This window comes from Squalius cephalus, assembly GCF_949319135.1.
Source record: "Squalius cephalus genome assembly, chromosome: 4".
Taxonomy (NCBI): Eukaryota; Metazoa; Chordata; class Actinopteri; order Cypriniformes; family Leuciscidae; genus Squalius; species Squalius cephalus.
This window is the reverse complement of record NC_137125.1, coordinates 49726672-49753143: the sequence shown is the minus strand read 5'-3', so window position 1 is coordinate 49753143 and position 26472 is coordinate 49726672. Positions and strand designations below refer to the sequence as shown.

The 26472-nt window shown below is 38.2% G+C and overlaps 4 protein-coding genes across 4 annotated transcripts in view; 3 read left to right on the top strand and 1 right to left on the bottom strand.

The window, feature by feature from the left end:
- The first annotated feature begins 408 nt into the window (after nt 1-408).
- samm50l (sorting and assembly machinery component 50 homolog, like) lies at nt 409-6990 on the top strand. The gene is made up of 15 exons (XM_079868623.1): nt 409-578; nt 776-886; nt 1217-1318; nt 1660-1747; nt 2127-2233; nt 3041-3171; nt 3303-3390; nt 3477-3605; nt 3685-3756; nt 3884-3970; nt 4116-4186; nt 5233-5300; nt 5428-5574; nt 5962-6103; nt 6362-6990. The coding sequence occupies exons 1-15, from the start codon at nt 558-560 to the stop codon at nt 6405-6407; spliced, it is 1410 nt and encodes a 469-aa protein (XP_079724749.1). The 5' UTR covers nt 409-557; the 3' UTR covers nt 6408-6990.
- A 1626-nt stretch (nt 6991-8616) lies between these two features.
- Nucleotides 8617-22030, top strand: aldh1l2 (aldehyde dehydrogenase 1 family, member L2). Its single transcript, XM_079868188.1, has 22 exons — nt 8617-8829; nt 9930-10074; nt 11357-11591; nt 12473-12638; nt 12730-12831; nt 12932-13021; nt 13208-13342; nt 13449-13574; nt 13660-13751; nt 14263-14530; nt 14603-14730; nt 14898-15048; nt 15132-15202; nt 15287-15392; nt 16048-16135; nt 16461-16554; nt 16690-16789; nt 17405-17503; nt 17597-17762; nt 19833-19938; nt 20122-20321; nt 20404-22030. Exons 1-22 carry the CDS (start codon nt 8782-8784, stop codon nt 20457-20459), a joined length of 2772 nt encoding a protein of 923 aa, XP_079724314.1. The 5' UTR covers nt 8617-8781; the 3' UTR covers nt 20460-22030.
- Nucleotides 22031-22177: 147 nt separating this feature from the next.
- nopchap1 (NOP protein chaperone 1) lies at nt 22178-23569 on the bottom strand. The gene is made up of 4 exons (XM_079868189.1): nt 23429-23569; nt 22868-22939; nt 22621-22754; nt 22178-22521 (listed from the first exon to the last, which is right to left on the bottom strand). The coding sequence occupies exons 1-4, from the start codon at nt 23496-23498 to the stop codon at nt 22321-22323; spliced, it is 477 nt and encodes a 158-aa protein (XP_079724315.1). The 5' UTR covers nt 23499-23569; the 3' UTR covers nt 22178-22320.
- Nucleotides 23570-24483: 914 nt separating this feature from the next.
- Nucleotides 24484-26472, top strand: part of slc41a2b (solute carrier family 41 member 2b) — a 21465-nt gene continuing 19476 nt past the window's right edge. Inside the window, exons 1-3 of the mRNA XM_079868156.1 lie at nt 24484-24590; nt 25489-26105; nt 26449-26472. The exon at nt 26449-26472 is cut by the window's right edge and continues 84 nt beyond it. Of these exons, the coding sequence (XP_079724282.1) occupies nt 25608-26105; nt 26449-26472 (522 nt within the window). The 5' untranslated portion in view covers nt 24484-24590; nt 25489-25607. The remainder of the gene's footprint in view (nt 24591-25488; nt 26106-26448) is intronic.

Here is a 26472-nt window from a genome sequence, read left to right as displayed (position 1 = left end):
AAACTTTTTTTTTTTAAAAGGGGGAAAAAGTGAGAAGCCTTTTAAAGTGAGAAATAACAGTTTTTACGTGAGCTCATGCAGAAACGAAATCTTTGACGCATTATCAGCAAGACTTGAAACATGTCTACGATATAGGGTTTACAACACAAACAGACACAGACATACTAAACAACAAAGAGACAGACAGACAGACAGACAGAGTCCTCCTAGCTGTGAAGTAATTGTCTCTCTGAGGGTCTGAAAGACGCGCTCCATGTATAGTTCTTAACTTTTACAACTGCCCTTTTCACAAGTAAGTCATGTGTCTGAAACGCGCTGCACAAGTTGAGTGAACGCGCGCGACGCAAAGGAACGCGCCGTCCGCGACACAGCGGACCCGCCTGTGTGTGACGTCACATAATTCTAGCCAATCGCAGTGCAGGTACGCCAAGCGGGTGCGTGTCATGGCGTCCTCCTTGAAGGGGGTTGGGTTCGCTGATTCATAATAACTGCGATATTTTACATTCCCACGATCAGCGGAGCGGCTCTAACGCGTTTAGGATATTATTGCACTAACAATGGGGACTGTGCACGCACGGGTAAGTGTTTTCTTAAAAACGCAGGGTGAAATATTCTTGTTTTGCCTGTGACCTCTTGTGCTCAGAATTATTGTGCTGGTTTATTGCTTGTTGTTGTATTGTTAAATAAAGCTGCTCGTCTTTATGTACATGACATTGGACATTAGCTATGCATATGTGCAGAATATTTGCAATGTTTCTTTGTTTTTTTTTTGTAGAGTATGGATTCTTACCCCATGTATGGGCGAGATCTGGGCGTCAACACAGATGACATGGAAATGATGGAGGCGGTGCAAGAAACTAAGCAAGAGGTTTTAGAAAATAAAAATGTAAGTTGTGTTAAACTGATACTGACTTCTTTTAAATCGTTTTAAACTTATAAAATGATACTACCATGTTTGTTTGTTTTGGATATGGTTATACCATGTATATGTCACGGTAGATGAATATAGTGAACATGAATATATCTTTTCTTTTCTGACTTTACCACCCTTACAAAAAAGTACCATAAAACTATGATGCTATTAGATGGCAATGCCATAGTTTTTACATTGTATTCCAAAGTACTTCCAAGAATACTATTGTGCATGTCCAAAAACACGGTATTACCGTTGCCAAAATCTGCAGTCACACACTATGACATCTCTGTTCTCTTCTAGGTTGTTGTACAGCATGTCAACATTGAAGGGTTGGGCAGAACTAAAGAGGATTACTTGGGCTATGAAATCTCTGATGTCTTCACTGCCAGAAACCTGGTTGAAGTAAGTGAGCTGTCAAGAAGGTCAAAGTGTTTATTAGGACTGGTTATTATGAGTAGCGATAGACCAAAATGGTCCAAGGCGGATCTGCAGATTAATGTGTTTTAGTGGACAGTGCACTTTTTTTCAATTTCAGATATATTTTTGCTTTGGATAAAAACGTCTGTAAATGCATAGATTATTAGATACATAGATACAGTTATTACTAGCTACGTCTTATGTGCTGACATTAATTGTATGCAATGTATCAGCATTAAATAGGCCATATATATCAGCCATTAAGAAACCATATTGGTCGATCACCAATTTAGTAGACAAGGTAACAAGCCCAGTCTTTTGTTCAGGTGATGAGAAAATCCCATGAGGCCAGACAGAGGTTGCTCCGTCTTGGCATATTCAAAGACGTGGAGGTGGTGATTGACATCTCAGAAGGTACAGCATCCATAACATCTTCATGCCCAATTTAGTTATGGACAGTTTAAAACGAACTAGACCTTAATGTCTACGGTCAGTAGATGTGTCCAGTTTTTCTATCCTGAGCTGTTGCGCTCTTCTATACTTCCAACATTTACAAATTGTACTTTAAGCAAACCGCTGTGCTGGAGAATATTAACTTACACCAGCTCATTTACATACTCATAAAGACAGAAAAAAACAGTGGGTCCAAAAGTCAGCCTTTTTATTATCAGTATTAAATGTGTGTATATAGGAGAATTGCAATGCGAATTTGATTTCATAGAGGAATCTACCGTGCATTACATTCAGTTACAGTGTTGTTCATAAGATGCTGTCTTTCTGATCTCCTCTTTAGGAGCCAATGCTCTGCCAAATGGACTTGATGTTACATTTGAGGTTACTGAGCTTAAACGACTTACAGGCAGTTATAATACCATGGTTGGAAACAATGAAGGCAGTATGGTAAGAACCATTAGGCTATACACACAGAAATTACTTTGCATCCTAACCAGGTGTGACGTCTGTCCACACTGAAAAATACTGCATGACCAACAGCCAATTATGTGATAAGGATGGGATTTTGGACCAATGAGATTTTACTGTGGCCGTGGCTACACATTGCAACACTGCAGGAATAGTACCTGAGTGATGTGTGAAATGTCCTGTCAATCATCTTTTTGACCATTGTTGTTATTGTTGTGTTTTCGGTATCTGAAGAAAAGCTAAAATAAAGTAAAATATAAATAGTGGATGAAAAACAAACTTCAAAAGTGAAATAAATTAATACGTTTAAGTGCTAAAATGACTAAAAATAAAACTGAAATTATTTATTTTCATATAAATGAAAGCCAAATTAAAAAAAATCAAGAAAATTAAAATGAAAACTGAAAATATATATTAAAAAAAGCTAATTCAAAATATGAATAAACTTGGTACATACATAGTATTAAAATGGCACTTTTACTCTCAAATAAGATTTTCTTTCATGCTATGAATATAATAATATTTAATACGAATATTTATAATAACATTTACAGTCAGTGTGAGTATTGTTATACTATCACTAGTGCTGTCAAATCGTTTTATCACGATTAATTGCATCTAACATAAAAGTTTGTAAATATATAGATACATACACACACACACACACACACAAACACACACATATATATATATATATATATATATATCGCAATTAATCAATTTGACAGCACTAATTATCACTCTTTCTTATTGTGTTACTGCATTTGTGTGTTTGTACCTCTAAAGGTCTTGGGTATTAAACTTCCAAATATGATTGGCCGAGGAGAGAAGCTCACCTTTCAGTTTTCCTATGGAACTAAGGAGACGTCCTACGGCCTGTCCTTCTTTAAACCACAGTCGGGATATTATGAACGCAAGTATGTTTTCTGCAAACAACGTAAAACTTTAAAGATGAAGTGTGTAACTTTTCTTCGATGTTACGATGTACATGCACGTTTTAGCTTTAAATGTAGCAGTAATATTAAATAGATATCTTTGCTTTGTGTAGCTTCACTCTAAACCTGTACAAAGTCACCGGCCAGTTCCCGTGGAGCTCTCTAAAAGAGACGGACAGGGGAGTTTCTACAGAGCTCAGTGTAAGATATTAATAAATGTGACTTGTGATTTTAAGGCATTGGTTGTAGTTAATAATGAAAGATATAATGCGATGTGTGTCTTGCAGTTCCCTCTGTGGATGACGGATCACACTCTGAAGTGGGAGGGTGTGTGGCGTGAGCTGGGATGCCTGGCCCGCAGCGCCTCCTTTGCCGTGAGAGAGGAGAGCGGACACACTCTTAAATCCGCCCTTTCTGTAAGCACTGCTCTGTTGCGTTAAAGTTTTGGCTCCGTCCTTTCAGACTGATTTCATGGATTTCTTGTCTCTTTACAAGCACACCATGGTAGTAGACACCAGGAACTCTGCCATCCTGCCCCGAAGAGGTGCCTTACTGCGGATCAACCAGGTGTGTGAACTTGAACATCAGCCCAGAACTTATCAGTAGCTGTTTTGTGTTTCTTCGCTCACCGTTAGTTTGCCTCACAATGTCCATCACTGATTAAAACTGTCTGGACAATGCTCTGTTGGTTTAGGAGCTGGCAGGATACACCGGCGGAGATGCCAGCTTTCTCAAAGAGGACGTTGAGCTGCAGCTTAACAAACCATTTATCTGGGGATCGGTGCGTGTGGTCTTCATTCACGTATATTGTTATAGATATTTCTGGTTTTGACATTGTTTATCATGCTTTAACTGCCTTAGAACATTGCTATTAAAGGACATTTGTGATATTTGGACATAGTAGCTCTAATGATTTTCTCTTATAGGTGTTATCCGCATCTTTATGGGGTGGGATGCTCTTTCCTCTTGGGCGTCAGCCTACCTCTATTGCTGACAGGTATGTGTTTGTTTGTTTGCTTGCTTTTAGGTGGTTGCTTCATTGTTCCTTGAAAGGTTTTATAGTTATAATTGATTATAAATTTATAATTATGTGGTAATACAAACCATCTTGTATTGTTTAAAGAAACATTTTTATAATGATAAAACCACACTGCTCAATTAAAAAGGCATTCAGAAAAGACATGTTAAGACTAATTTAGAGACTGCATTAAAGAGGCCATATTATGCCCTTTTTCAAAGTCTTGATTTTGTTTTTAGGATATACTAGAATAGGTTTTTATGCTTGAATGTTCAAAAACACATTATTCTTCACATATAAGGTTACAACACCTCTCTTCCCAATCAGTCGCGCAATTATTTCCCCACAAAACCAGTTCAGCGGAAACTCTGCCCAGAAGTCGATTCTTAAGATTTTATTGGTCATGTCAGTCACAGTTCTGATTGCCTACACAAAACACTGATCCCTAAACCTACCCGTCACTGTAACCTTAACCAATATCAGGGCGGGATTTCTGGTGAAGTGGTTTAAGGGAAAATATCGCACCAGTCAGTCAGTAACACTTCGACAGTCAGTCAATCACTTCCAGAGTGTTTCGGTCCGGAAATGTCACAACCCTTACTATAACCATGACTTTCAGCTTCTCACACTTGGGCCGCATCAAAAATCACATACTTAATTTGAATTATAGTTCATTATAGATGAGTAGGTAATTACTTCCCAACCGCTAAAAAAGTACGCTTTACATAGGATGAATGTAATTCGGACATTAGCCATGTTGTCATGTCACTGTTAGTTTCCCTGCTTCACTGACATTCACAAATCCTCTCCTCGTATGTGCACGTCAGAATCTCGATGGAAGTAGTATGTCATCTGGGAACTTTGTAAAGCATAATTGGTCCTCTTTAAGAGGTCAACCAGCCTGAACATGTCTAAGGCAGAGAGCCATCTCTCATTGGCTGATTTGTGCTTGCAGCAGCTTTAAAGCCAGAGGTCTTATGTTAGCATTTTATGAATTACATTATGCATGTGTGTTTTTCTGTCAGGTTCTACCTGGGTGGCCCAACTAGTGTCAGAGGTTTCGGCATGTACAGTATAGGACCTCAGAGTGAAGGTACAGGTGTATGTGTGTGTGTGTGTGTATATATATATATATATATATATGGTATGATCACAGCATACACATTTTTGTGTATAATGTTTTTTCTTAATGTTTCTGATTTGATATGTTACCTGATCAGGTGATTATCTGGGTGGGGAAGCATATTGGGCTGGTGGGCTTCACCTTTACACACCCCTCCCCTTCCGCTCAAACAAGGGTGGTCTGGCTGACCTCTTCAGAACACACTTCTTCCTTAATGCTGGAAACCTTTGCAACCTCAACTACGGTCAGTAGTCATTTGCTGAAAGCTTGTAGGGTTTTTTTTGTCTTAGAAAAATTCTATAAGTTTTAACTAAGGAAGTGCAGTTGTCTGTTGCAGGGATATTATTGTTAACTAAAATGAAAAATATTAAAAGTAATTCAGAATATTAATAAAAACTATTACTATTAATAGTTGCTAAAATAACACTAGTCTATAGTCATTGATTGATTATATGCATTGGAGCCTTTTGTCCACATGGTGACGCTAATGTTGCAATGAAACTTCAGGGTGACACTTTCAAGTTAGAGACTACAGTGGGAAGAGTATTATGAAAACTTCATGTGGTGCAAATCAAGCTGTTTATCCCTTCACAGTAGTATTAGCTTGTAATTCTGCACTGTGTTTGTGTAGGAGAGGGACCACGTGCACATCTGCAGAAGTTAGCGGAGTGTATCCGTTGGTCTTACGGCGCTGGTATAATTCTACGCCTGGGAAACATTGCTAGGCTTGAACTAAATTACTGCTTCCCCATGGGTGTTCAAAGCGGAGACAGGTACATGTACACATCCACTGAACCATATTCATGCATAAAGGTTGGGTAGGCAATGCTTTATACTGGCTGAAACTCTCTTCACATACTGATAGCAAACAATAATAGTGGTCTGAAGTCTCAGGACCAAAAAATAATTGTCCAGTCATTGCATTGGGTCCTTTTCTGTCAGATTCAATATAATTTTTAATTTATCCAACATTTAATAACAGCATTGTAACCACTGATTTAAAACCTAAATTATTTTTTGTTCCCTGACAGGATATGTGACGGTGTTCAGTTTGGAGCAGGCATCCGTTTCCTGTGATCTCTTCAACTGCTGTCCTACTGTTGCGGCAGGGATTTGTGGGATAGCGCATACGATTTTTGTAATATTTTTGGATGTTAAACACAAATTGAAGGATCCCTACTGCATGCACGCTCTGAGGATGCACTTTGTTTTTGTACCTTTTAGACAAAGAAAGTGTTTTTCCTGCATACCTCTCTCACTGTTTGAATAAGTGTCCAGTGTTAAGTGAACGAAAATGTATGACAACTTATCCAGTCTGCAAGGAGACTGCAGGTGCTAAAAGAGTTAGGCTTTTACAGTTGTTTCCAATGAGGAGAGCTTTAGTGATTATTCATGATCAAGCTGTTAAACCTGAGATTCAGATCCACACCACCGTCCACCCTTATGTGTTTTTTGTTAGCCAGTGTTTCAGTCAGTTCAGTCATGCCAAACTAGAAAATTGAATTGATTCAAACTGACCTCACGGAATGAGTAGAGAGTTGAAGTCCCCTTCGTGAAATCCACCAGCAGTGCTTTATTATTAGGACACTTTTTATTATCGTTTGAACTTTAAAATTATGTTACATTGTGCACAAGAAATAAACCTCCTGGTTCCCTAATGCATTTGCTCTTATTTTGTCATCATTTAAGAAAAGCACAAAATATTTTATTACATTAAACGGCTGAAACTGAGTTGTCAAACACAACAGACATCTATAACAAGGCATTTCCTACAGGCCAATGTTGTACGTGTGAACCGCTAATCGAAAGAAAATTACAGGGTCTGCTGGAGACATTACTGGGTGAACGATAAACATTTGAGGTTGAAAAATCAGAAAGAAGAAAGATCTTCAAAGGCTCATATTAAACTACTTTTTCATCTTGTTACAAAACTGTGGTTTTAGTCCCTTGAGTGCCAAAACACACACCAGAACTATTTTTTTCTGTCCATCAAAGGTGACAGGCAGGTCATGAACAGCTTGATATCTGTCATGGAAAAATAAACTGAAATGTGTCCAAACTATTTGCAGGATTCCTCCAGAGCCAAATAACTGACCTTGAGGCAGTGGTGAAAAGTATTTGAGTAAATGTATTTAGTTACTGTACTTAAGTAACTTTTTGGCTACTTTGTCATTTGACTGAGTATCAAAGATACAAGCAATTTTTACTCTCTACTTGACTACATTTCTGAAGGAGTATATGTACTTTTTACTCCAATTTGAAATTACTCATTACATTTTGCATATCCTTTTTCAGCAGCAGTTTATTTCTGATACAAAAGAAGCGATTGCACCATCAACATGTCATAGAAGTTTTGCCATTTGTTCACCCAAACTTGTCAACAAGGCTACATTAGCAGGTAGTTTAGAATCACAGGTGTTTCATATATGAGATGAGGCTGAAACCAGCACATCCAGTGCAAGTAGTTTAATTTTACTAAGCATTATTTTATTTATCCGTTATATTGAAGAGACCCTTATGAAGGATATCAGTTTACTATGCCTGTTTTGAGAACTTGAGCTTATCTGAGACTTGAGTGTTTGTAGACATTTAAGAGCCTGTTGTGTTGACCTTGATTAATTGCAATATTGAGGTGTTCAATTATATTTTGATTTTGAAAATAAACGTGTGATTGCTCTCCTCACAAATCACCTGTTTCTTGTCTTTCTCTGACATGTTTCCTGGGAGTTGAGGACTTGTGCATCTTTGACTTTGAAGTAAAAAAATACGTAAGTACTGTTCACATCAGATACTCTAATGCCCGGTTTCACAGACAAGGCTTAAGCTAGGCTTAAATGCATGTTTGAAATCATTTAACGGAAAGCAAGTTGCACTGACTGTTAAAATATGTCAGTGCCATTCAATGTTTTGTCTCAAGATGCATAAGGCACATTTATAAAAGCTAATTAAATGTCCTAATTGAACTAAGGCCTGGCTTAATCTAAGCCCTGTCTGTAAATCCAGCTAAGACTCAATGGAATTGGAGACTTGTAACCTGTAATGCAGTCATTTTCACTGTAAGGTATCTACTTTTACTATAGTATGGTTTTCAGGTACTCTTTTACACCTCTGCCTTGAGGTACAGACCAAACTAGAAAAAAAAGGGTGTATTTAAAAAGAAGCAATTCTTGTAAATTTGGGTTTTACCTCTAATAACATACACGCTCAGACGTTTACGCGCATCTGTCTAAATAAATAGCCGCCGTGCCCGTGACGTATGGACCGGGAGCGCGCACGCACTGAACTCGCTTGCGCGTCGGGTCAGTCTGGTTTCGCTGCTACAGCCACACACTGACCACATACAACCAGCCAACGAACCGCAGGTGTGAGTTTACAGTAGCACATGTTCCCAGCCCACCACCCCGGACTGTAATCGTGATCTTTCTTTTAGTGTTTATAGCATTTTTTTACCATGTTGTGGACGGCGAACACGATCATGAGGAAATTCTCCTCGAGCTCTGTGAGTAACCGCATCTTCTGCATTGTTGGGTTTGCCATAGATTTGAATGAATGAAATGTGCTGTATTGAAGGTAGACACATGCATACACCTTTAAACAAGTTTATATATGTTGGTGACCTCTTAAATAACATTATTAAACAGGGGTTACCAATGCACAGTTATTGTAAGCATGCTGTCAGCTGATATAACCCGGTGTCTTAGTGCAATGTTGTAGGTTTCATACTTGTAAATTAATTCGCGATATATGCATACTATTTGCATGTTAATTAGATATAGGCTAGTATTTTATACAGTTAAACCGGGTTGGGATCCCATTTTTGCCACGTTGCTTGGTCGGATTACTTCTAGTGGACAGATCCGTGGCGAGTTGCATCAGCAGGGGGTCGAGAATATGAGGGCAGATCATATTACTAATGTCACTATTACTAGAACACAAACTATTCAGCAACTTCAAATCACACGTGCACTGATAGATAATCATATTGCAAGCATTAATACAAAAGAGTAATAATAACATAAACAAGCGAACAACTTCAATACCTGTTTGTTGTGTAGGCAATGCTTGAGCTGTTTGTGTCTCCAGTAGATCTTCATTTTTAGACCCATTGTGCATTACAATTTCAAATGACTTTATTGACATGATTGATTTGCATACAACATTGCCAAAGTAGCAGTATGTACACACAAAGCAAAAAGTGTGATTTAAAAGAAAAAAATACAATTAATAATAAAATAGAATGGATTAGATAGTCTTTCAGTGAGATATTTGGATCAATTATGCACTCATTTTTAGTAAAAAAAAAATATTAATAATAATATTGTATATTACTTATAGTTTAAAACCGTTTGTCCTCCTTTTTTATCATTTCTATCATCTTGGACATTGTCATTTGTCATTGACCCACTATTTTGTTGTACAGACAGTGAATGAACTACTGATATGGAGGTCAGAGCAGCGGTTAGTTTTCGAGAACAAAGGGCCCATATAGGGCTGATTATGTTTCATATTTTAATGTTGGTGACAGTTTACGTTAAACCATAAAGTTTTGTCTGGTGTGCTTGTTTTGATGTTTTAATATTTAAATACTCTTTCACACAGGCTTACTACCAAAATAAGCTGAAGTTGGCCCTGATTGGCCAGAGCCTGTTTGGACAGGAAGTGTACACAAACCTCCGCAAGCAGGGCCATAAAGTGGTGGGCGTATTCACAGTTCCTGATAAGGACGGCAAGGCGGACCCCCTGGGTAAGTGTCAGATGGGTGGGGGTGGGATAGATTGGAGCTCTGAACGGTTTTTGTAACTGCAGTGTGTTATGGGAGCTGGGAAGCCACATTTGCATTTTGCAGCTACATGTGTGGAAATGTTCATTTTGAGTGTCACAGAAGTTGAAGTGAAAGATGAATCCTTCTAATCAAAATGTTCAGGTTTATGGATTACATTAAGGCCATCATTGTAGTAATGAACTCTAACAGGAAGTGAGGTTGAACACCAGTGTCCTACTTCAGTCACACATTGAATTCCTGATCAGCACATTGGTTCACAACTGAGTGTTTATGTTTGTGTGAGGCGCAGGCTCAGAGAAGAAGTACATCCCGCATAATGATCGCATTGTTTTGGTGAATAGTGGTGTGAAGCCATGTGAGGTGAAAAGTCCACCCGTGATCGGAGCATTTGTGATCTATGTGAGAACAGAGTTTGTATGAATAACATAGAAAAGTTCATCACTCATTACATCAATGTGTCATTGTATGTTGAGTTATTGCAAAAAAATATATACATTTGTGTGTGTGTATATATATATATATATTTGCAATTTATATATGTTCTATTTGCTTTATGCTGTTTGACTGTAGAAAATTGTTTATATTTGCAGGATTACACTGTCAATTCAAAAATAACTTTTTTTCACAAATAGGCCTATGTCACTGTTTTTTTGTAATAGAGGTAGGGTAAATTTAGGTGGATGAAACCAGGAAACACAATAAACTCCATTTATTATGATTATTATTATTATTACTAATCTCCAATGGCACACATGATTATGTAATATGCTGATTACCATTTTAATAACCATATTCAGATGGTGAAAAGTACCCACGTCACGACTTTTGAAGTTGTAACTGTTTATGACTGATACATTTAAAGATTCAGATATAAAGGACAAGGTTCGTTACTCAAGTATGCATGATATTGAATATATATATATTTTGGTTGCACTTTACTTTACAGTACGTTCACTTGTGTGTAGTTACAGTGTTATTACCTAAGAAAGTACTGGTTAATATAAGGTAACTACATGAATTAAGGATAGGTTCAATATTAGTACAGTTATTACCCAGTTGTTGTAATAACTATAAGAAGTACATAGTATGTATATATGGGAACAGGACTGTAAAATAAAGTGCTACCTATATTTTGCTCTTTGTTCATTGAAGTTGGCTAAAGTCTGAATATGCCAGGTGCGACCTGGTTTTATTTCAGATAGCTTATATAACCTTTCAGGACCAATCTCTCTCTGACCTTCAGCGGTGGTGGCGGAGAAGGACGGGACGCCGGTGTTTAAGTTCCCACGGTGGAGGGTGAAGGGTAAACCCATCCCAGAGGTGGTGGAGGCGTACAAAGCTGTGGGCGCCGAGCTGAACGTCATGCCCTTCTGCTCCCAGTTCATTCCTATGAATGTGATTGACTTCCCCAAACATGGATCCATCATTTACCACCCCTCCATCCTGCCCAGACACAGAGGAGCCTCAGCCATCAACTGGTGAGATGTTAATAAAGTTTCACTCTGAGATCTTTATATGGACACTAGTGGTTGAGAGTGTTTAAATTAAATGGATTTAAGTCTTAAATGAATACATCGGGTCTTTATTGACCCAGAACATCATTCACTACCCTCCCCCTCAATTCTTTTTTTAAAGTTAGACATCAACCTTCTTAGTATTCCTCAATCTATTTATTATCAACAAGAAAATGATTTTAAAAAAATGTCTGTTTCTAATGATTTTTTTGTCAAAAGTGTATAGGGTCACTAGCGACCCGAGGTGTGTAATTGTGTAAGTATAGTTTTTCTCTGCAACAATAGTTAAATCTCTGATGACTCAATAAGTGCAATTCACCTTTATTCCTCATGTTGGATACACAATGATGATGTTACGTTTCACTCATAATTACCGCAGACGTAAAACAAAAGAACACACAAGTATCATCAGCAAAACTTGAAATGGCTCAGCGATTTACTGCAGAGCAACTGAACGCAATCAAATATTAGTGTGACTGTCACTTGATGGTGGATCTAGAGAAGAAGCTGTTAGTGATCAAAATATTGATTTTGAAGATGTTGAAAGCGATAGTTTTGAGAATATGCTTGAGATGCCGAATATGAGCCTGATGCTGAATGTACTGGGGAAATGATCTCTGATGATGACGACAGTGATGATGGTAAAAAAAAAAATCTGCTCAAATTGAACCCTTCCATGTTCCAAAAGGTAACTAAATATGCTTTATTTGAATCTTTAGTAACTTATATTAAAATGTCAGAAGATCAGTCTGTTTCAGATATAGATCCGGGTCGCTAAAGACCCAGATATGTAATAATGATTGTCAAAACATTCATGCATTGAAGGGTTGCATTCCTGTATGCAGGACACTAATCGAGGGCGATAAGAAAGCAGGATTTAGTATATTCTGGGCTGATGATGGTTTGGACACTGGCCCCGTCCTACTGCAGAAGGAATGTCCAGTAGACCCCAACGACACAGTGGACACACTTTATAACCGCTTCCTGTTTCCAGAAGGCATCAAGGCCATGGTAACTATTAAGAAAACATTATAACCTGTTTTATGCAAACTAAACATTCGATTTTGAATCTGAGTTTACTTAAAAATGTGTGTTCCAACAGGTAGAAGCTGTACAGCTCATTGCAGATGGCAAAGCTCCCAAGATCCCTCAGGCTGAAGAAGGAGCCAGCTATGAAGGAATCCAAAAGAAATCCAATGCTAAGGTGACACACAAAAACAATTATGTAAATCAGGCTAAATGTAATTAAGCTGTGGTTTTTAGGACACCAGTTTATCCGTCATTATCTGCCTCTCTTTCTCCAGGTGAATATGGCTCAGCCGGCAGAGGCCATCCATAACTGGATCCGTGGTCATGATAAAGTTCCGGGTGCCTGGGTTGTCATTGATGGAAAGGTGCGTTTTCTAAACACACAGTTCGTTTGTATGATTCTTGAACAGAGCACTATAGGCAGTGCACTTTGAATAATGAATCTCGCTCATAGGAAAACTCACTAATTCTGATGATCCTACTATAAGATGCTAAGTGGGTGATGTTTTTACTGGATAGTAATGAGTGTGTGTGTTTGTTTTGTTCTGTAGCCGGTAACGCTGTACAGCTCGTCGATGCTGAGCGGGTCGTTGCCTGCAGGTCAGCCAATAGAGGTGGAGGGGGCGCCTCAGCCTGGACTCATTGCCAAATCTGGGCTTGTTCTTTTCGGGTCTGATGGAAAAGCGGTTCGTTTCTAGTGTTTTATTTACTTAGCTTCTAAGTTTTTAATGCATTAAGTTGCAAATTCATCATGAAGATTATTAATTGCTTTAATATATTATCATTGTGCAGCTCCAGGTGAAGAACCTGCAGTTTGAGGATGGAAAGATGATTCCTGCATCCAAATACTTCTCATCAGAGGAGACCGCCAGTTTGGATCTCACAGACGATGAGAAGAAAATGGCAGAGGAGATCAGGGTATGTGTATGCCTCAAAATGCATTTTAGATATATATTTAATTTGAGTAATGATGCCATTTGTCTTTTGTTTCATACTTGTCTAGGCGATATGGAAAGGTATTCTGAGTAATGTTCCAGGTATTGATGAAACAACCGATTTCTTTAAGTCTGGAGCTGCTTCTATGGATGTAGTCAGGTGGGTCTGACCTTCATTTATTTATTTTTATTAATCTTATTTATTTATATACTATTATAGTATGTATTAATATTTTTAATTTTTATATTTATATGAAAGTATTAAAAAAATTAAGTTTTTCTATCTATAATTTATATTGTATTTCAGCTTTATTTCAATGACCATTTATTTAAATTACCATTTTTAAAAATAGTTTTAGTTTACAATAACAACACTGAAACTTAGCGGCAAATACATAAAAACTGTTGTGATATTGACGCCACAACCATTATTACATTAACTTCATTAACCACATATACATATAATCATCAATGTTCATCCAGTGCTCAACACTGAAACTAAAATATTTCAAACTCATTTCACATGCAAAGAGTTTAGCCAGTCATTTACATAGTAGAGTCGTACATGTAGCAAAAACAGTTTAATTGTAAGGAGGCAGTAACTATTTTTGAAGAAGGAGACCTCGATGAGCATAATAAGTTGAGTATGTTACTGTGATTGTTTGATTTAGATTGGTGGAGGAGGTGAAGCAGAAATGCGGAGGAGTGCAGCTTCAGAATGAGGACGTCTACATGGCCACCACCTTCCAGAGTTTCATCCAGGTGTTCGTCCGACGCCTGCGCGGAGAAGACCAGGAGGAGGAGCTGGTCATCGATTATGCAACAAAAGATGTCAATAACATGACTGTGAAAATGCCCTACCAGTGTTTCATCAATGGCAAGTTTGAGAATGCAGAAGATGGAAAGACATACAACACGGTGAACCCCACAGATGGCTCGGTAAGTCGTCTCAAACACACACACATGTAAACACACCCCTATTATTCTAATGGTTGCATTGTGTTTTTTCAGGTGATCTGCAAGGTGTCATATGCATCAGTGGCAGATGTAGACAGAGCGGTTAGTGCAGCCAAAGAGGCCTTTTATGACGGACCCTGGGGTAAAATGAACCCCCGTGACCGCGGCCGGCTACTCTACCGGTAAGATGGAGAGAGTTTGTGTTGACTTTTGTTGACATGAACGAAAAGCCAAACACATTTGCTAAGTAAATAGTAATATTGTTTTATTACAACTCTTCATTTGATCAAGAGTTGATTTCACAGAGAACTTCCTGTTATGACTTCTTTTTGGCTTCTTTTGTGTGCAGTGTGGCTGATCTGATGGAGGAACACCAGGAGGAGTTGGCCACTATTGAAGCGATTGACTCTGGTGCCGTTTATACCCTGGCCTTGAAAACACACGTAGGCATGTCCATTCAGACCTTCAGATACTTTGCTGGCTGGTGTGACAAGATCCAGGTCTGTGTGTTCACTGTGCAGGCCTTCAGTATATACATTTAATAATTTCCTGTCATTGACGCATCATATCCTGTTCCTCACAGGGCTCAACGATACCCATCAATCAGGCCAGACCCAATCGCAACCTCACCTTTACGAAGAAAGAGCCTCTGGGGTGAGTCAGTGAGTGTTAATGTGTGTGTGTTTATGTGAATTTGATGATCATAAATATGTGACATGGTGTTTGTTTGTGTCTCAGTGTGTGTGCCATAGTGATTCCCTGGAACTACCCACTTATGATGTTGGCGTGGAAGAGTGCAGCCTGTCTGGCGGCGGGAAACACACTCGTCTTAAAACCTGCTCAGGTAAAACATTCTAACACACATTAGTTCAGATTTTATATATATCATTCTAATATGCTGATTTGTTGCTCAAGAAACATTTATTATTATTATTAACAGTTGTGCTGCCATATATATATACATACACCATATATATATATATGGCAGCACAACTGTTAATAATACATGTTTCTTGAGCAACAAATCAGCATATTAAAATGATTGATATATGTGTGTGTGTGTAATTTAATTGTTAAATTAATTGTATTATATATTTACATATATATATATATTCTTATATGCTGATTTGTTGCTCAAGAAACATGTATTATTAACAATTGTGCTGCCATATATATATATATATATATATATATATATATATATATGTATGTATGTATGTATGTATGTATGTATATATATATATATATATATATATGTGTGTATATATATATATATATATATATAAATATATATATATATAAATATGTGTATATATATATATATATAATACAATTGAGTAATTTAACAATTAAATTTATTAGAATAATAAAAATCTACAATCTAAAAAAATAGTAAGAAATGTACTAAATATTAAATGATTAATTTAGAATAATTCGTTTTTTCTCTGAAAACTACAAAAACTATGACAAACTAGATTATATTCTCTTGATTTTTCCAGGTAACCCCACTAACTGCACTGAAGTTTGCTGAGTTGACAGTCAAAGCCGGCATTCCGAAAGGAGTTATCAACATTGTTCCAGGATCAGGTGAATACATTAAAGGAATATTCCAGGTTCAATACAAGTTAACCTCTGTGAACAGCATCTTCTGTGGCCTGTTGCTAAACACCACAGGAAATAATTGCATCCTCCGAGTTAATTTCCCCCCCCAAAAAAATCTGATTTACAATGGAAACCTACAGGACAAGACATTCTAGAAGGTTTTAAAAGCAAAAAGCGTGTTTGTTTTATTCCACAATTATATTCCAAACAAAAATGTGTTATGTGAGCTGTGAAGATTCTAAAGATCATTTTTGTTTTTCAGAAGTATTTACTGTGTTAAGTAATGACTGACATTTCTGTCATCTTTTAGGTGGTCTGGTCGGGCAGAGGATGTCCGATCATCCTGATATCCGCAAGCTAGGTTTCACAGGCTCTACTCCCATTGGCAAACAGATCATGAAAAGGTGAGTCCCATTTCACTAAAATCAACACCGTAATCTATTAGTCTGTTACTATTGCTCAAATGAGTCATGTACAATGACAGTGAATCGTTAAAACTCTGAAAGAGCCTCCAGCTGATGATGTCGATCCTGTTGCAGCTGTGCGGTCAGTAATTTGAAGAAGGTGTCGCTGGAGCTGGGTGGTAAATCTCCCCTCATCATCTTCAGTGACTGCGATATGGACAAAGCAGTGAGAATGGTGAGAAAAGACAGCTAGAGCCTGAAAATACAGAATATAAGTCAAAATCTGCTAAAGGGATTTTTTAGTGGAAAATTAAACAATTTCTTTTGCAACTTTGATAATTGCCTTAATCTTAACTTAGAAGATAATGATCAAACTACATTTTATAAAAATCACCTGTCAAGTTTATTAAATATATTCAGCATATGAGAGTCAAACCACAGGGATCATTCATTTAACAGTTCATCTATTGCCAAAATTGGTGAAGTGATTGATGCCCATAAATGTGTTATGTCCATGTTTTTAGTTCTTATATTCCAACCTAGTTTGCTTATTCCAACGGCTTGTCAAAAATTATACATTTAGCTGACGCAAATTCGTTGACTCTTGAAAAATAAAGTACATTTTTTACCAGGAAAGGAGTGGTTTTTGATGCACAAAGTTGTTTTTATTGTATCTTATCACAAAAGTCTTTTATTTAAACCCATGAAAATGCAAATCCTGTTGTAAATAATAGTGGAAAATCACTTTTTACAGCTGTTGTTTCATCATTACCCCGTAGCAGGTTTTGACTCGTATACAAATGCCAGATCCTCGTCTTGAACTTACTGCATGTTCGTGTGTACATTGCAGGGCATGAGTTCTGTTTACTTCAACAAAGGAGAGAACTGTATCGCTGCGGGCCGGCTGTTTGTTGAAGAGTCCATCCATGACGAGTACATCAGGAGAGTGGTACGTCACGTGTTAACTCATGCATGGACTGCATCTTAAACCATGCGAGCTGCTTCTAGATGAGGACATACTAATGTGTTTTTGTGTGTTCAGGTCGAGGAAATTAAGAAAATGAAGATTGGAGATCCTTTGGACCGCTCCACAGATCACGGACCTCAGAACCACAAGGCCCACCTGGACAAGCTGGTGGAGTACTGTGAGATCGGTGTGAAGGAGGGAGCGACCCTCGTCTGCGGTGGGAGACAGGTGGACAGACCAGGTGAGACCTCCGATCTAACCAGACACCCATGCTTTAAAAGGGTTTGTCAACAGAAATGTGTTCTGTAAATATTTTTTAGGGCATTAATCTGGCAATTTTGGTCATGTATAATCATATAAGCATTATTCCCAGTGTTATGTTAGTATCATTTATATACTATTATAGTGTTTATTAATATTTTGAATTAGATTTGAAGATGAATTAATTTTGTTATTTGCTTTTATTATTTGAGTTAGTAATTTTCTTCAGTACTTTAAAGGTGCTCTAAGCGATGTCATGCGTTTTTTTAGGCTGAAACCTTTTTTGTCACATACAGCAAACATCTCCTCACTATCCGCTAGCTGCCTGTCCCCTGAACACACTGTAAAAACACGCGATCTCTGTAGGCAGCCCAGGCTCCACAAACGGCAACAAAAACAAACTGGCCCAGCCTGGACCACGAAACATAACAAACAGTGTTCCAGCCAATAACCGACAAGAATGATTTGGGGGTGGGGGTTGGGGGGTTAGTGCGCGTGCACATGTGGGGAGTGGAGGAGAGAGAAGCATGAAGAGGGAAGTTAGCAAGAGGAGAGATGTCCTAGACAACGACAACGACTAACGTTAGAATTATATTCTCTTGAATTTTGATATGGCCGACACACGACCGAAGAGACGACGTTCCGATGAACAAATAGCAAAGAAGAGGGAAAAGGAGAAGGAACGTGTAAAAGTCCTGATTTTACCATAGACAGTAAAATAAATGGACACAGCGACCCCATTGGATTCAACGGAGAAAAGTGAAGTCAATTAGAAGCACTCACTTCCAGATAGCTGAGCATACTGCGCAGACTCAAACTGAGCTTGATGACATAGATGTGACGTGAGCAACCCGTCTGTCTTCTAGTAGCTGTGCCGAGAGAAATCTGAATCAGTCCCTTCCGAAATTTGCAGAGACGGAGAGTGTGAGTAGGAGGTGTCCATGAGCTAGGAGCAGGAGCAACTTTTGCTAAGTATTCTGATTAATTATTTTGTCATTTCGCCTCCACGTCCCCCCGATTGCCCTCGAGCTTCTCCTCCCGTCCATACGGTAATCTCTCTACTGTGCGACAGAGAGTCGAGTGGTGATGACGCAATCGTTAGCCTATTTTTACAAAAACTGCTTCTACAGGGCCATAACGTAAGATACAAGGTAATGGAGCCTTTTATACATTTTCGTGTTTCTTTAGAAATAAACAATGGACAAATGGAGTCTTTAAACGCCTCAGATGTAAAGTTATTCGCCAAAATGAATGGGAGTCAGTCAATGGAATGCTAACAGCAGGTGGGGGTCTGCTAATCAATGGCGGCGCCCGGGGAAGCTTCAATGTTTTCCGAAACATTGGCCCCCTGGATTTTACATCGGAAAAGCCTGTTTTAGGAAGCACGGAAGGGAGGGGGAGGGGACGGGATGAGGAGGAGGGAGGGTCGAGCTAGCCTCCGTTTTGTTTGACAATACTTCGAACGTCAACAAGATGTGACGTCACCCAACATCGCTTAGAGCACCTTTAACTTAAAGGAGAACTCCGGTCAATTTTAACATTGAGCTCATTTTTTTGTACATTTGGAGTGCTGTCAATACAGAGAACAACGACAAAAATCGGTGTTTCCTACACCGTGTTATCCTCTTTTTAAAATGTGCACCCTGTTGACTTCAATGGGGCAAGTTTTAAACCTGCTTTTAGCCTCTTAACATCCTTGATGTGTCATTACAAGTGCACAGGTCATGTGAGTGATTCCTTTAGAGTGAACACGAGTGAATCTGACTGCAGTAGATGTGAAAGATATGAATAAAAATGATGTTAATTCGCCCAGCGCACATACCTGTATTTATTTCCTGTTTTCGGTCGAAGTCCACAGTAGTCGATTGTCGAGTTCACGCGCGTGATCATAGGTAGCTAAGCAACAGTGGAGAACTCGACAATCGACTACTGTGGACTTCGACCGAAAACAGGAAATAAATACAGGTATAATAGTTCTCCTTTAAACTAAAAAAAAACATAATAAAAACACTGATTATTCCATTTCTAATATAGCTATTTATGCTTACAGGTTTTTTTATGGAGCCCACAGTATTCACAGACGTAGAGGACCACATGTTCATCGCCAAAGAGGAATCATTCGGCCCTGTCATGGTGGTATCCAAATTCAAAGATGGGTAAGCTGCCTTTTTCTCTCATTAGTAGGGCTTTGTGTGGCTATCTGACCTCCAACATGAACTAAATCCAAGGCAGGAGCTCGTTATGACAACATCTGAGCAAAACATCCGCATTCTTTAGGCACAGATATTATCACTAAAGAAGAGCGTATCCCTGCTAATACCATTGTTTTACTCTGTCAGTGATGTAGATGGAGTTCTTAGCAGAGCAAATGACACCGAGTTCGGTCTGGCCTCTGGAGTCTTCACGCGTGACATCAACAAGGCCATGTACGTGAGCGAGAGACTGGAGGCGGGAACCGTGTTCGTCAACACCTACAACAAGACCGACGTGGCGGCTCCCTTTGGAGGCTTCAAACAGTCCGGGTTTGGGAAAGACCTTGGTAAGAGTGAACGAAACACACTGTATTATTACTCTGTCTCTATCAGTTGATGAACATGAGGAACATATGCATGTGTATCCAGGTGAGGAAGCCCTGCACGAGTACCTGCGGACTAAAGCTGTGACGGTGGAGTATTGAAGGAAACCTGGGACGGGAAAGACTGCACGGCCCGTGACTGCACCCCAAAGTGGCCGCACTATTTCGCTTTGGCTTGAAGCAGGTTTGATAGGAAATCCAGAGCATATCCTGCCATGACTACACTGATGTGCCTACATTTTATATCACCCTTATTTTCTGGGAATGTTTGGAGCGGGACAAATGCTGGCTTGCCAGTCTACACTGGCGAACAACATTTTTAAAAATGGGAAAAAAAGACAAAAGACCTCCAAGTGGACCCAAGGACACAGAATTATTTTTTATCTAGTAGACACTGAGGTATCATGCTGACTTGAGGTCAAGTGAATGATCAAATTAAGTTATTTTCAGGAAGTAACCACAATAGTATTGATTTTGAGCGTTTCATAACCATGTTGCCAGTGAAACTGAACGTGAAACTGCTGCACAATGCTGTTTTCCCGCAGAAATAGAAACCAAGTAACCACAAAAGTCATGACGCTCGCCATATCACACCTGCTCATTTACACTACCGTTCAAATGCTTGGGATTTTATGTTTTTGAAAGAAGTCTCCTATGCTCACCAAGGCTGCATTTATTTGATCAAAAACACAGTAAAAACAGTAATATTGTGAAATATTATTACAATTTAAAATAAGTGTTTTCTATTTGAATACATGTTTGATTTTCAGCATCATTACTACAGTTTTCATTGTTTCATAATCTTTCTAATATAATGATTTAATGCTCAAGAAACATTTATTATCAATGCTGAAAAACAGTTGTGCTGCTTAATATTTTTACGGAAAAAAGGATACTTTTTTTTTTCCAGAAATCTGTAATGAATAGAAATTGCAAAAGAACAGCATTATTTGGAAAGTAAATCTTTTGTAACATAAGTCGTAACTCTCTTTTCAATCATTTAATGCATCCCTGCTAAATAGAAGTATTTATTTCTATTCAAGTTTTTTATTATTCAGGCAGTTGCAAACACACACACATGTCCTTAGTTTTATATATAACTCTAATATTTAAAAGCCATGTCGCATCACTGCCACTTTGATATCTGTACCATAATTGTACAACCTTAAGGGTTTTAATATGTGTAGCATTTTCACATCACTCATTTTTATTAGCATAACTGTATATATTTTATTAGAGGATATGACAACTTGTCTTATTTTATATATTAAATTATGCATTCCAGACAGCTACAAGATAATTGGAAATGTTGAAAGGGAATAACATAAACTTGCTGTTATCTTTGCGAGGAAGTTATTTATTTTGTACAAAAAAATATAAGACATGCTTGATGTAGTAACTTATACCCTTGAATTCAGTACAATGCAAATTATTTCTGACACAATATCTGTTGCCATGTGTTCGCTGAAGGTTTATGCATTTGACAAAAGATGAAATGTAATCATGTGTAGATGTTAATAGGAGTATTTCGATTCTGTATAAACTGTCAGTCACACAGGATGTCATATTGTCAAACATACACAACAGTATTTTAACTCTACATCAACTACAAACTAAATTAAAGGAGCGTTGGGAAACCCTGTTTACAATAAAGAGCGGAAATTGCAAAACTTTGTGGTTTTACGATTATTTTTAATGAAACGGAATTTTTACTTTGTATAGGTAATGCATACTTTTTTTCAAGTATATTCAACTGAGACTCTAGTCCCTCCCTAGATAAAACATCTCCAAAATGAAATGAAATGTTCCTCATATGAGTCCGCCAGCTCAACAGGACATAAAATCACTGGTCTGTGCTCATCCCAAACAAAAACAGACTTGATATGGTCATGCATTTTATCCATAGGCACAGAAATGTCCTGACGTGAGTCTCCCAGAGTTCCAGTGGCCAGTGTGTGCGCTCTCACTTGTCCTCTTTCTCCAACACCTGTATGTTGGCCTTTTTCTTTCTGTCTCCTGGAAGTTTGAGTGTCTTTGCAGTGACAGTTTGCACCTCTTCCTCTGAGCTGTCTTCCTCAGATGATGATGATGAAGATGATGATGATGAAGATGATGACGACTCTTCGCTGCTGTCTGATTCCTCAAGCTCAACCAGAGCCACGTCCTGCAGGGCAAACACATCCGGTTATTATGGAAGAAATGAAATATCGTTACATTTAGACACTTAATGATGAACTACAGCTGGTAGTGAGACCAGACGCACCATCTCAATGACTTTCTCTGCGTTCTCCACACACTCGATGTCAAAGAAACCAGTGGGAGCCTCGTCCATCTGATGTCTTAGGGACTCATTGGCCTGGGCCATTTGGGGAAGGAAACTCTGCAATTTATCCAAGACTAACGCACAGAAACACAATAAATATATGTAATAGAATATAGCAGTTATGCCTTATAAATAACAATCCAAATGTATAAACTGCAAATACAATTGAAGACGTGAACATACTCACCACTACTTCTCGAGACCCTTTCTGTCTGGAGCGAAGCACTTTTAGAGCTCAGCAGAAGTTTCTCATGGATTCCTGGAGACAACAAAGTTAGCAACTATATGATGTGTATCTATCTATCTATCTATCTATCTATCTTTATATATATCTATCTATCTATCTTTATATATATATATATATATATATATATATATATACAAATACATGTATATGTGTGTACACTACATATGTGTGTGTGTGTGTGTGTGTATATATATATATATATATATATGTGTGTATATATATATATATATATATACACACACACACACACACACACACACATACATACTTATTTACATGAATTAAACTATTTTAAAAGTTTCATTCTTCAACTTTTAAAATAGTCACGTCAACATGGAGGAATCACCCATAATTTATAGCAGACATTTAATAACTGTTTATCGAATCACATCTGAACCGAGTTTCTGAATTAATCTGATAGGCAGAAGAGATTCTCGCTGTAAACAGGTTAAAAACCTGAAATCAAAAATCTTTTTTCAAAGAATGCCAGCAATGCCTCACCTTTTCCGTTGCCACAGGTCAACAAGTCTCTAGAAGAGGTTTTTTTGATAATGTTTTGTGTTTGAGCCATGGTTTGCTCCTCACGTGTACAAACGCAGTCCTATCCACATGCGTATTTGGTATTTACACAACATAATAACTTCCGCGTTGAAGGGTCGAGCAACTGTTGGCGCCATCTAGAGTTTCGGACGTACGTTAAAAGAGTGGACTCTGAACATTTTAGTGTTGAACTTGAACGTATTTGAGTTTCAATACTTTAAGTGGTTACATATATTTTATTTTGAAATCAATAAAATAGCATATTCAAATGTTACAACTCCAATAATATTACGTATTCGTAAATATTGAGTTTCAACACTTAAGTGTTTACATATAATTTTATTTTGAAATCAATACAATTGCATATTCAAAGATTGCAACTTAATTAAGTTGAGTTAATAAAATAAAATAATTGTACACATTTTAGTGTTGAACCTCAAATAATATTACGTATTTGAGTTTCAACACTTTAGTGTTTACATATATTTTATTTTGAAAAAAAAAGATGAGGGTGAACAGAAGATTACAACCCCAACATAATTTTTTAATAGCCTACTTATTTTGTTCATTATTTTCTCATCACTTCTAGGATAGTTATTTTTAAATAAATATTGCAATATTGTAATACTAAATATTGTGTTGTGAAGTTGCTAGGATGTTTTCTATATATATATATATATATATATACACACACACACACACACACACACACACACACACACACACACACACACACACACACACACACAGGTTCTATCTAGAAAATCTGGATTCCTTCACAGGAATTCAAGCTGTCATGCTTGTTTGACAACATTTCCCTTCTGTCTGCGAATGCGATACATGGCAAAAGAAAAAGAAAAAAAAGCGTCTAAGATAGTATTAATGTGGCGTTAATGTAACAAAAACAATTGTAGAAAGTAGACATGGGTTTTAAGCCCATAGTTGAAGAAACACCAATTTGTTGCACGGGCCCCTGTGCTTTTATTTTGAAATGCGCGCTCGCTCCTGCGTCTGTCGCAGTGCACGGCGGTGATGACGCGCCGCTGTCACAGTCAGAGGGAGCTCCGGTCCTGCGATCAGGGAAGAAGCTAAAACTGACCTCGGCGGAGCTGCAAATATTACGGTAAATAGATTCATTATGATCTTTTCAACCTCTAGAGAGATTAAAACATCCACCACACATTAAGTAAAGCTCTGGTTTAATTTGACAGGCTTCGGAGTTTAAATGATTAATTATGAATGTTTACCATTAGGCAGCTGGACAATATTTAAGATGTTTTGGGGTGATTCCAATGCACAGTTTACCTACATAAAGGTTTAGACATACAATTGAGTGTTTTTTGATAACCATAAACCATATACACTTCTCAAATTCGGCATATGCTTAGTTTCTCTAGGAGGAAATGCAGCTTGTCCGCTCCCTGCCACTGCATCACATATATAAATATCCAATAATATAAATAATCAATTTTATATATGTAGTTACTTACAGTCATGATAAAGTGTCGTTCTTAGAACGACATTACAGTTATGCATTTGTTTATTTCCTTAAATTTTTCGAAGTTCTGAGAACAAGCATTGTTTAATTGACTTTGTTTACAAACATTTTCTGTGCAAGATGCGTTGTTTATTGTTTTGGCTATGTTATAACTATTGCATAATCTTACATATGTTTTATTTAGTACTTTTTTATGTCAAATTCCTTGACTCTAATAAGAATATGTCATACAATAACCAGACTCCTGTACAAATAATAAAGGAGTTTTTTCCCCCAATACGCATGTAAAATTAACACTAAAGTGGTTTAAAAGTTGGTTCCAACTTCCAAGTATGGTGTACTTAGTAATTGTTGTTGAAGTAAATAAGGTTCAGACTGTGTGTACTAAACATTGTGACTGTGATCAAATAACAGCTGCTTCCAGACTAAAAGCACATAATGATAATGTGACCTTGAATGTGTGTGACAGTGCAAGTACACTTTTGTTGTTGATGGATTTTCCCTCTGTACTTTTCTTCATCAGGTCACTGCGACACTATCAGGGCTTCTTCGTAGCTGTTATGGATGCCACCTGCTGGTTCTGCTGATCGACTGCTCTCAAAGTTCAGAGGGCCATGAGCCAAGTCAGCTCCCGTCTGCAGAATGAGCCTCCGAACCATAGGAGGTGGTGTGCTCAGTTCCCTGGGCCCTAGTCTGGCAGTACAGGCTGGAGGACCCTGGAGCTCCATCTCTTTTAGACCCATACCCTCCTTGCTTCAGACCATGGTACCTGCCGGTTACACCGCTTTACAGGAGGAACGGCTGGCCATGGTGGACCTCAGCACGCCCAAGCCAGAGTCCCTCAAAAACGGGTTCCACCGCGAGCCCCGCCGCCACTCGGACCGCAGCAGCAGAACATCCATCAGCCTGTCTGACGCCGGAGACGGGCGCTATGCGGAGACGGAGCCCATACTGCCTGAGGGCAGGCTTTCGGGAGAAGAGGCCGACGAGGAAGAGGAGAGCGAGGAGGAAGGGCAGCAGCTGGCAACCAGACACATGCCCAAAGAGTCGCCCCTGGCCATGGCACTGCAGATTCTAGTTCCCTTCCTTCTAGCCGGGTTCGGGACGGTGTCAGCCGGAGTGGTACTGGATATAGTACAGGTGAGATTTTGAAACCTTAAAGGGAGCGTTTACTCACCTGTATGACTTTCTGTAGCAAAAGAATATGTTTTGAGTATGTTTCAACAGTTTTTGTCCATGTAATGAAATTCATGGTTGAAAATCACTTTTAATTTTTTGAACAACAACTACAAAGAAAAAACTATGAACCATTTTGGCTCCAAGGTCCCCCATCGTTCAAGGCAATATTTGAAGGCCCTCCTGCCTAAGCTGATATGTACCTCTGGTTTAATTAATTAAGTTTATGTTAATCATTTTTGGAAGTTTGCTAAGGCCCCCTCATTGAGAACCACTGCTATAGTCTATCCTCTCTTTTTTTCCTCAGCATTGGGAAGCGTTTAAGAACATT

Coding starts and splice junctions, on each gene's coding strand:
- samm50l (XM_079868623.1), top strand. CDS start 558: ATGGGGACTGTGCACGCACGG. Junction 3,606..3,684: donor CTCTTAAATCCGCCCTTTCT/GTAAGCACTGCT, acceptor TCTCTTTACAAG/CACACCATGGTAGTAGACAC. Junction 3,757..3,883: donor CCTTACTGCGGATCAACCAG/GTGTGTGAACTT, acceptor CTGTTGGTTTAG/GAGCTGGCAGGATACACCGG.
- aldh1l2 (XM_079868188.1), top strand. CDS start 8,782: ATGTTGTGGACGGCGAACACGATCATGAGGAAATTCTCCTCGAGCTCT. Junction 8,830..9,929: donor GGAAATTCTCCTCGAGCTCT/GTGAGTAACCGC, acceptor TCTTTCACACAG/GCTTACTACCAAAATAAGCT. Junction 17,763..19,832: donor GAGACAGGTGGACAGACCAG/GTGAGACCTCCG, acceptor TTATGCTTACAG/GTTTTTTTATGGAGCCCACA.
- nopchap1 (XM_079868189.1), bottom strand. CDS start 23,498: ATGGCTCAAACACAAAACATTATCAAAAAAACCTCTTCTAGAGACTTG. Junction 22,940..23,428: donor GACCTGTGGCAACGGAAAAG/GTGAGGCATTGC, acceptor TGTTGTCTCCAG/GAATCCATGAGAAACTTCTG. Junction 22,755..22,867: donor AAGGGTCTCGAGAAGTAGTG/GTGAGTATGTTC, acceptor TCTGTGCGTTAG/TCTTGGATAAATTGCAGAGT.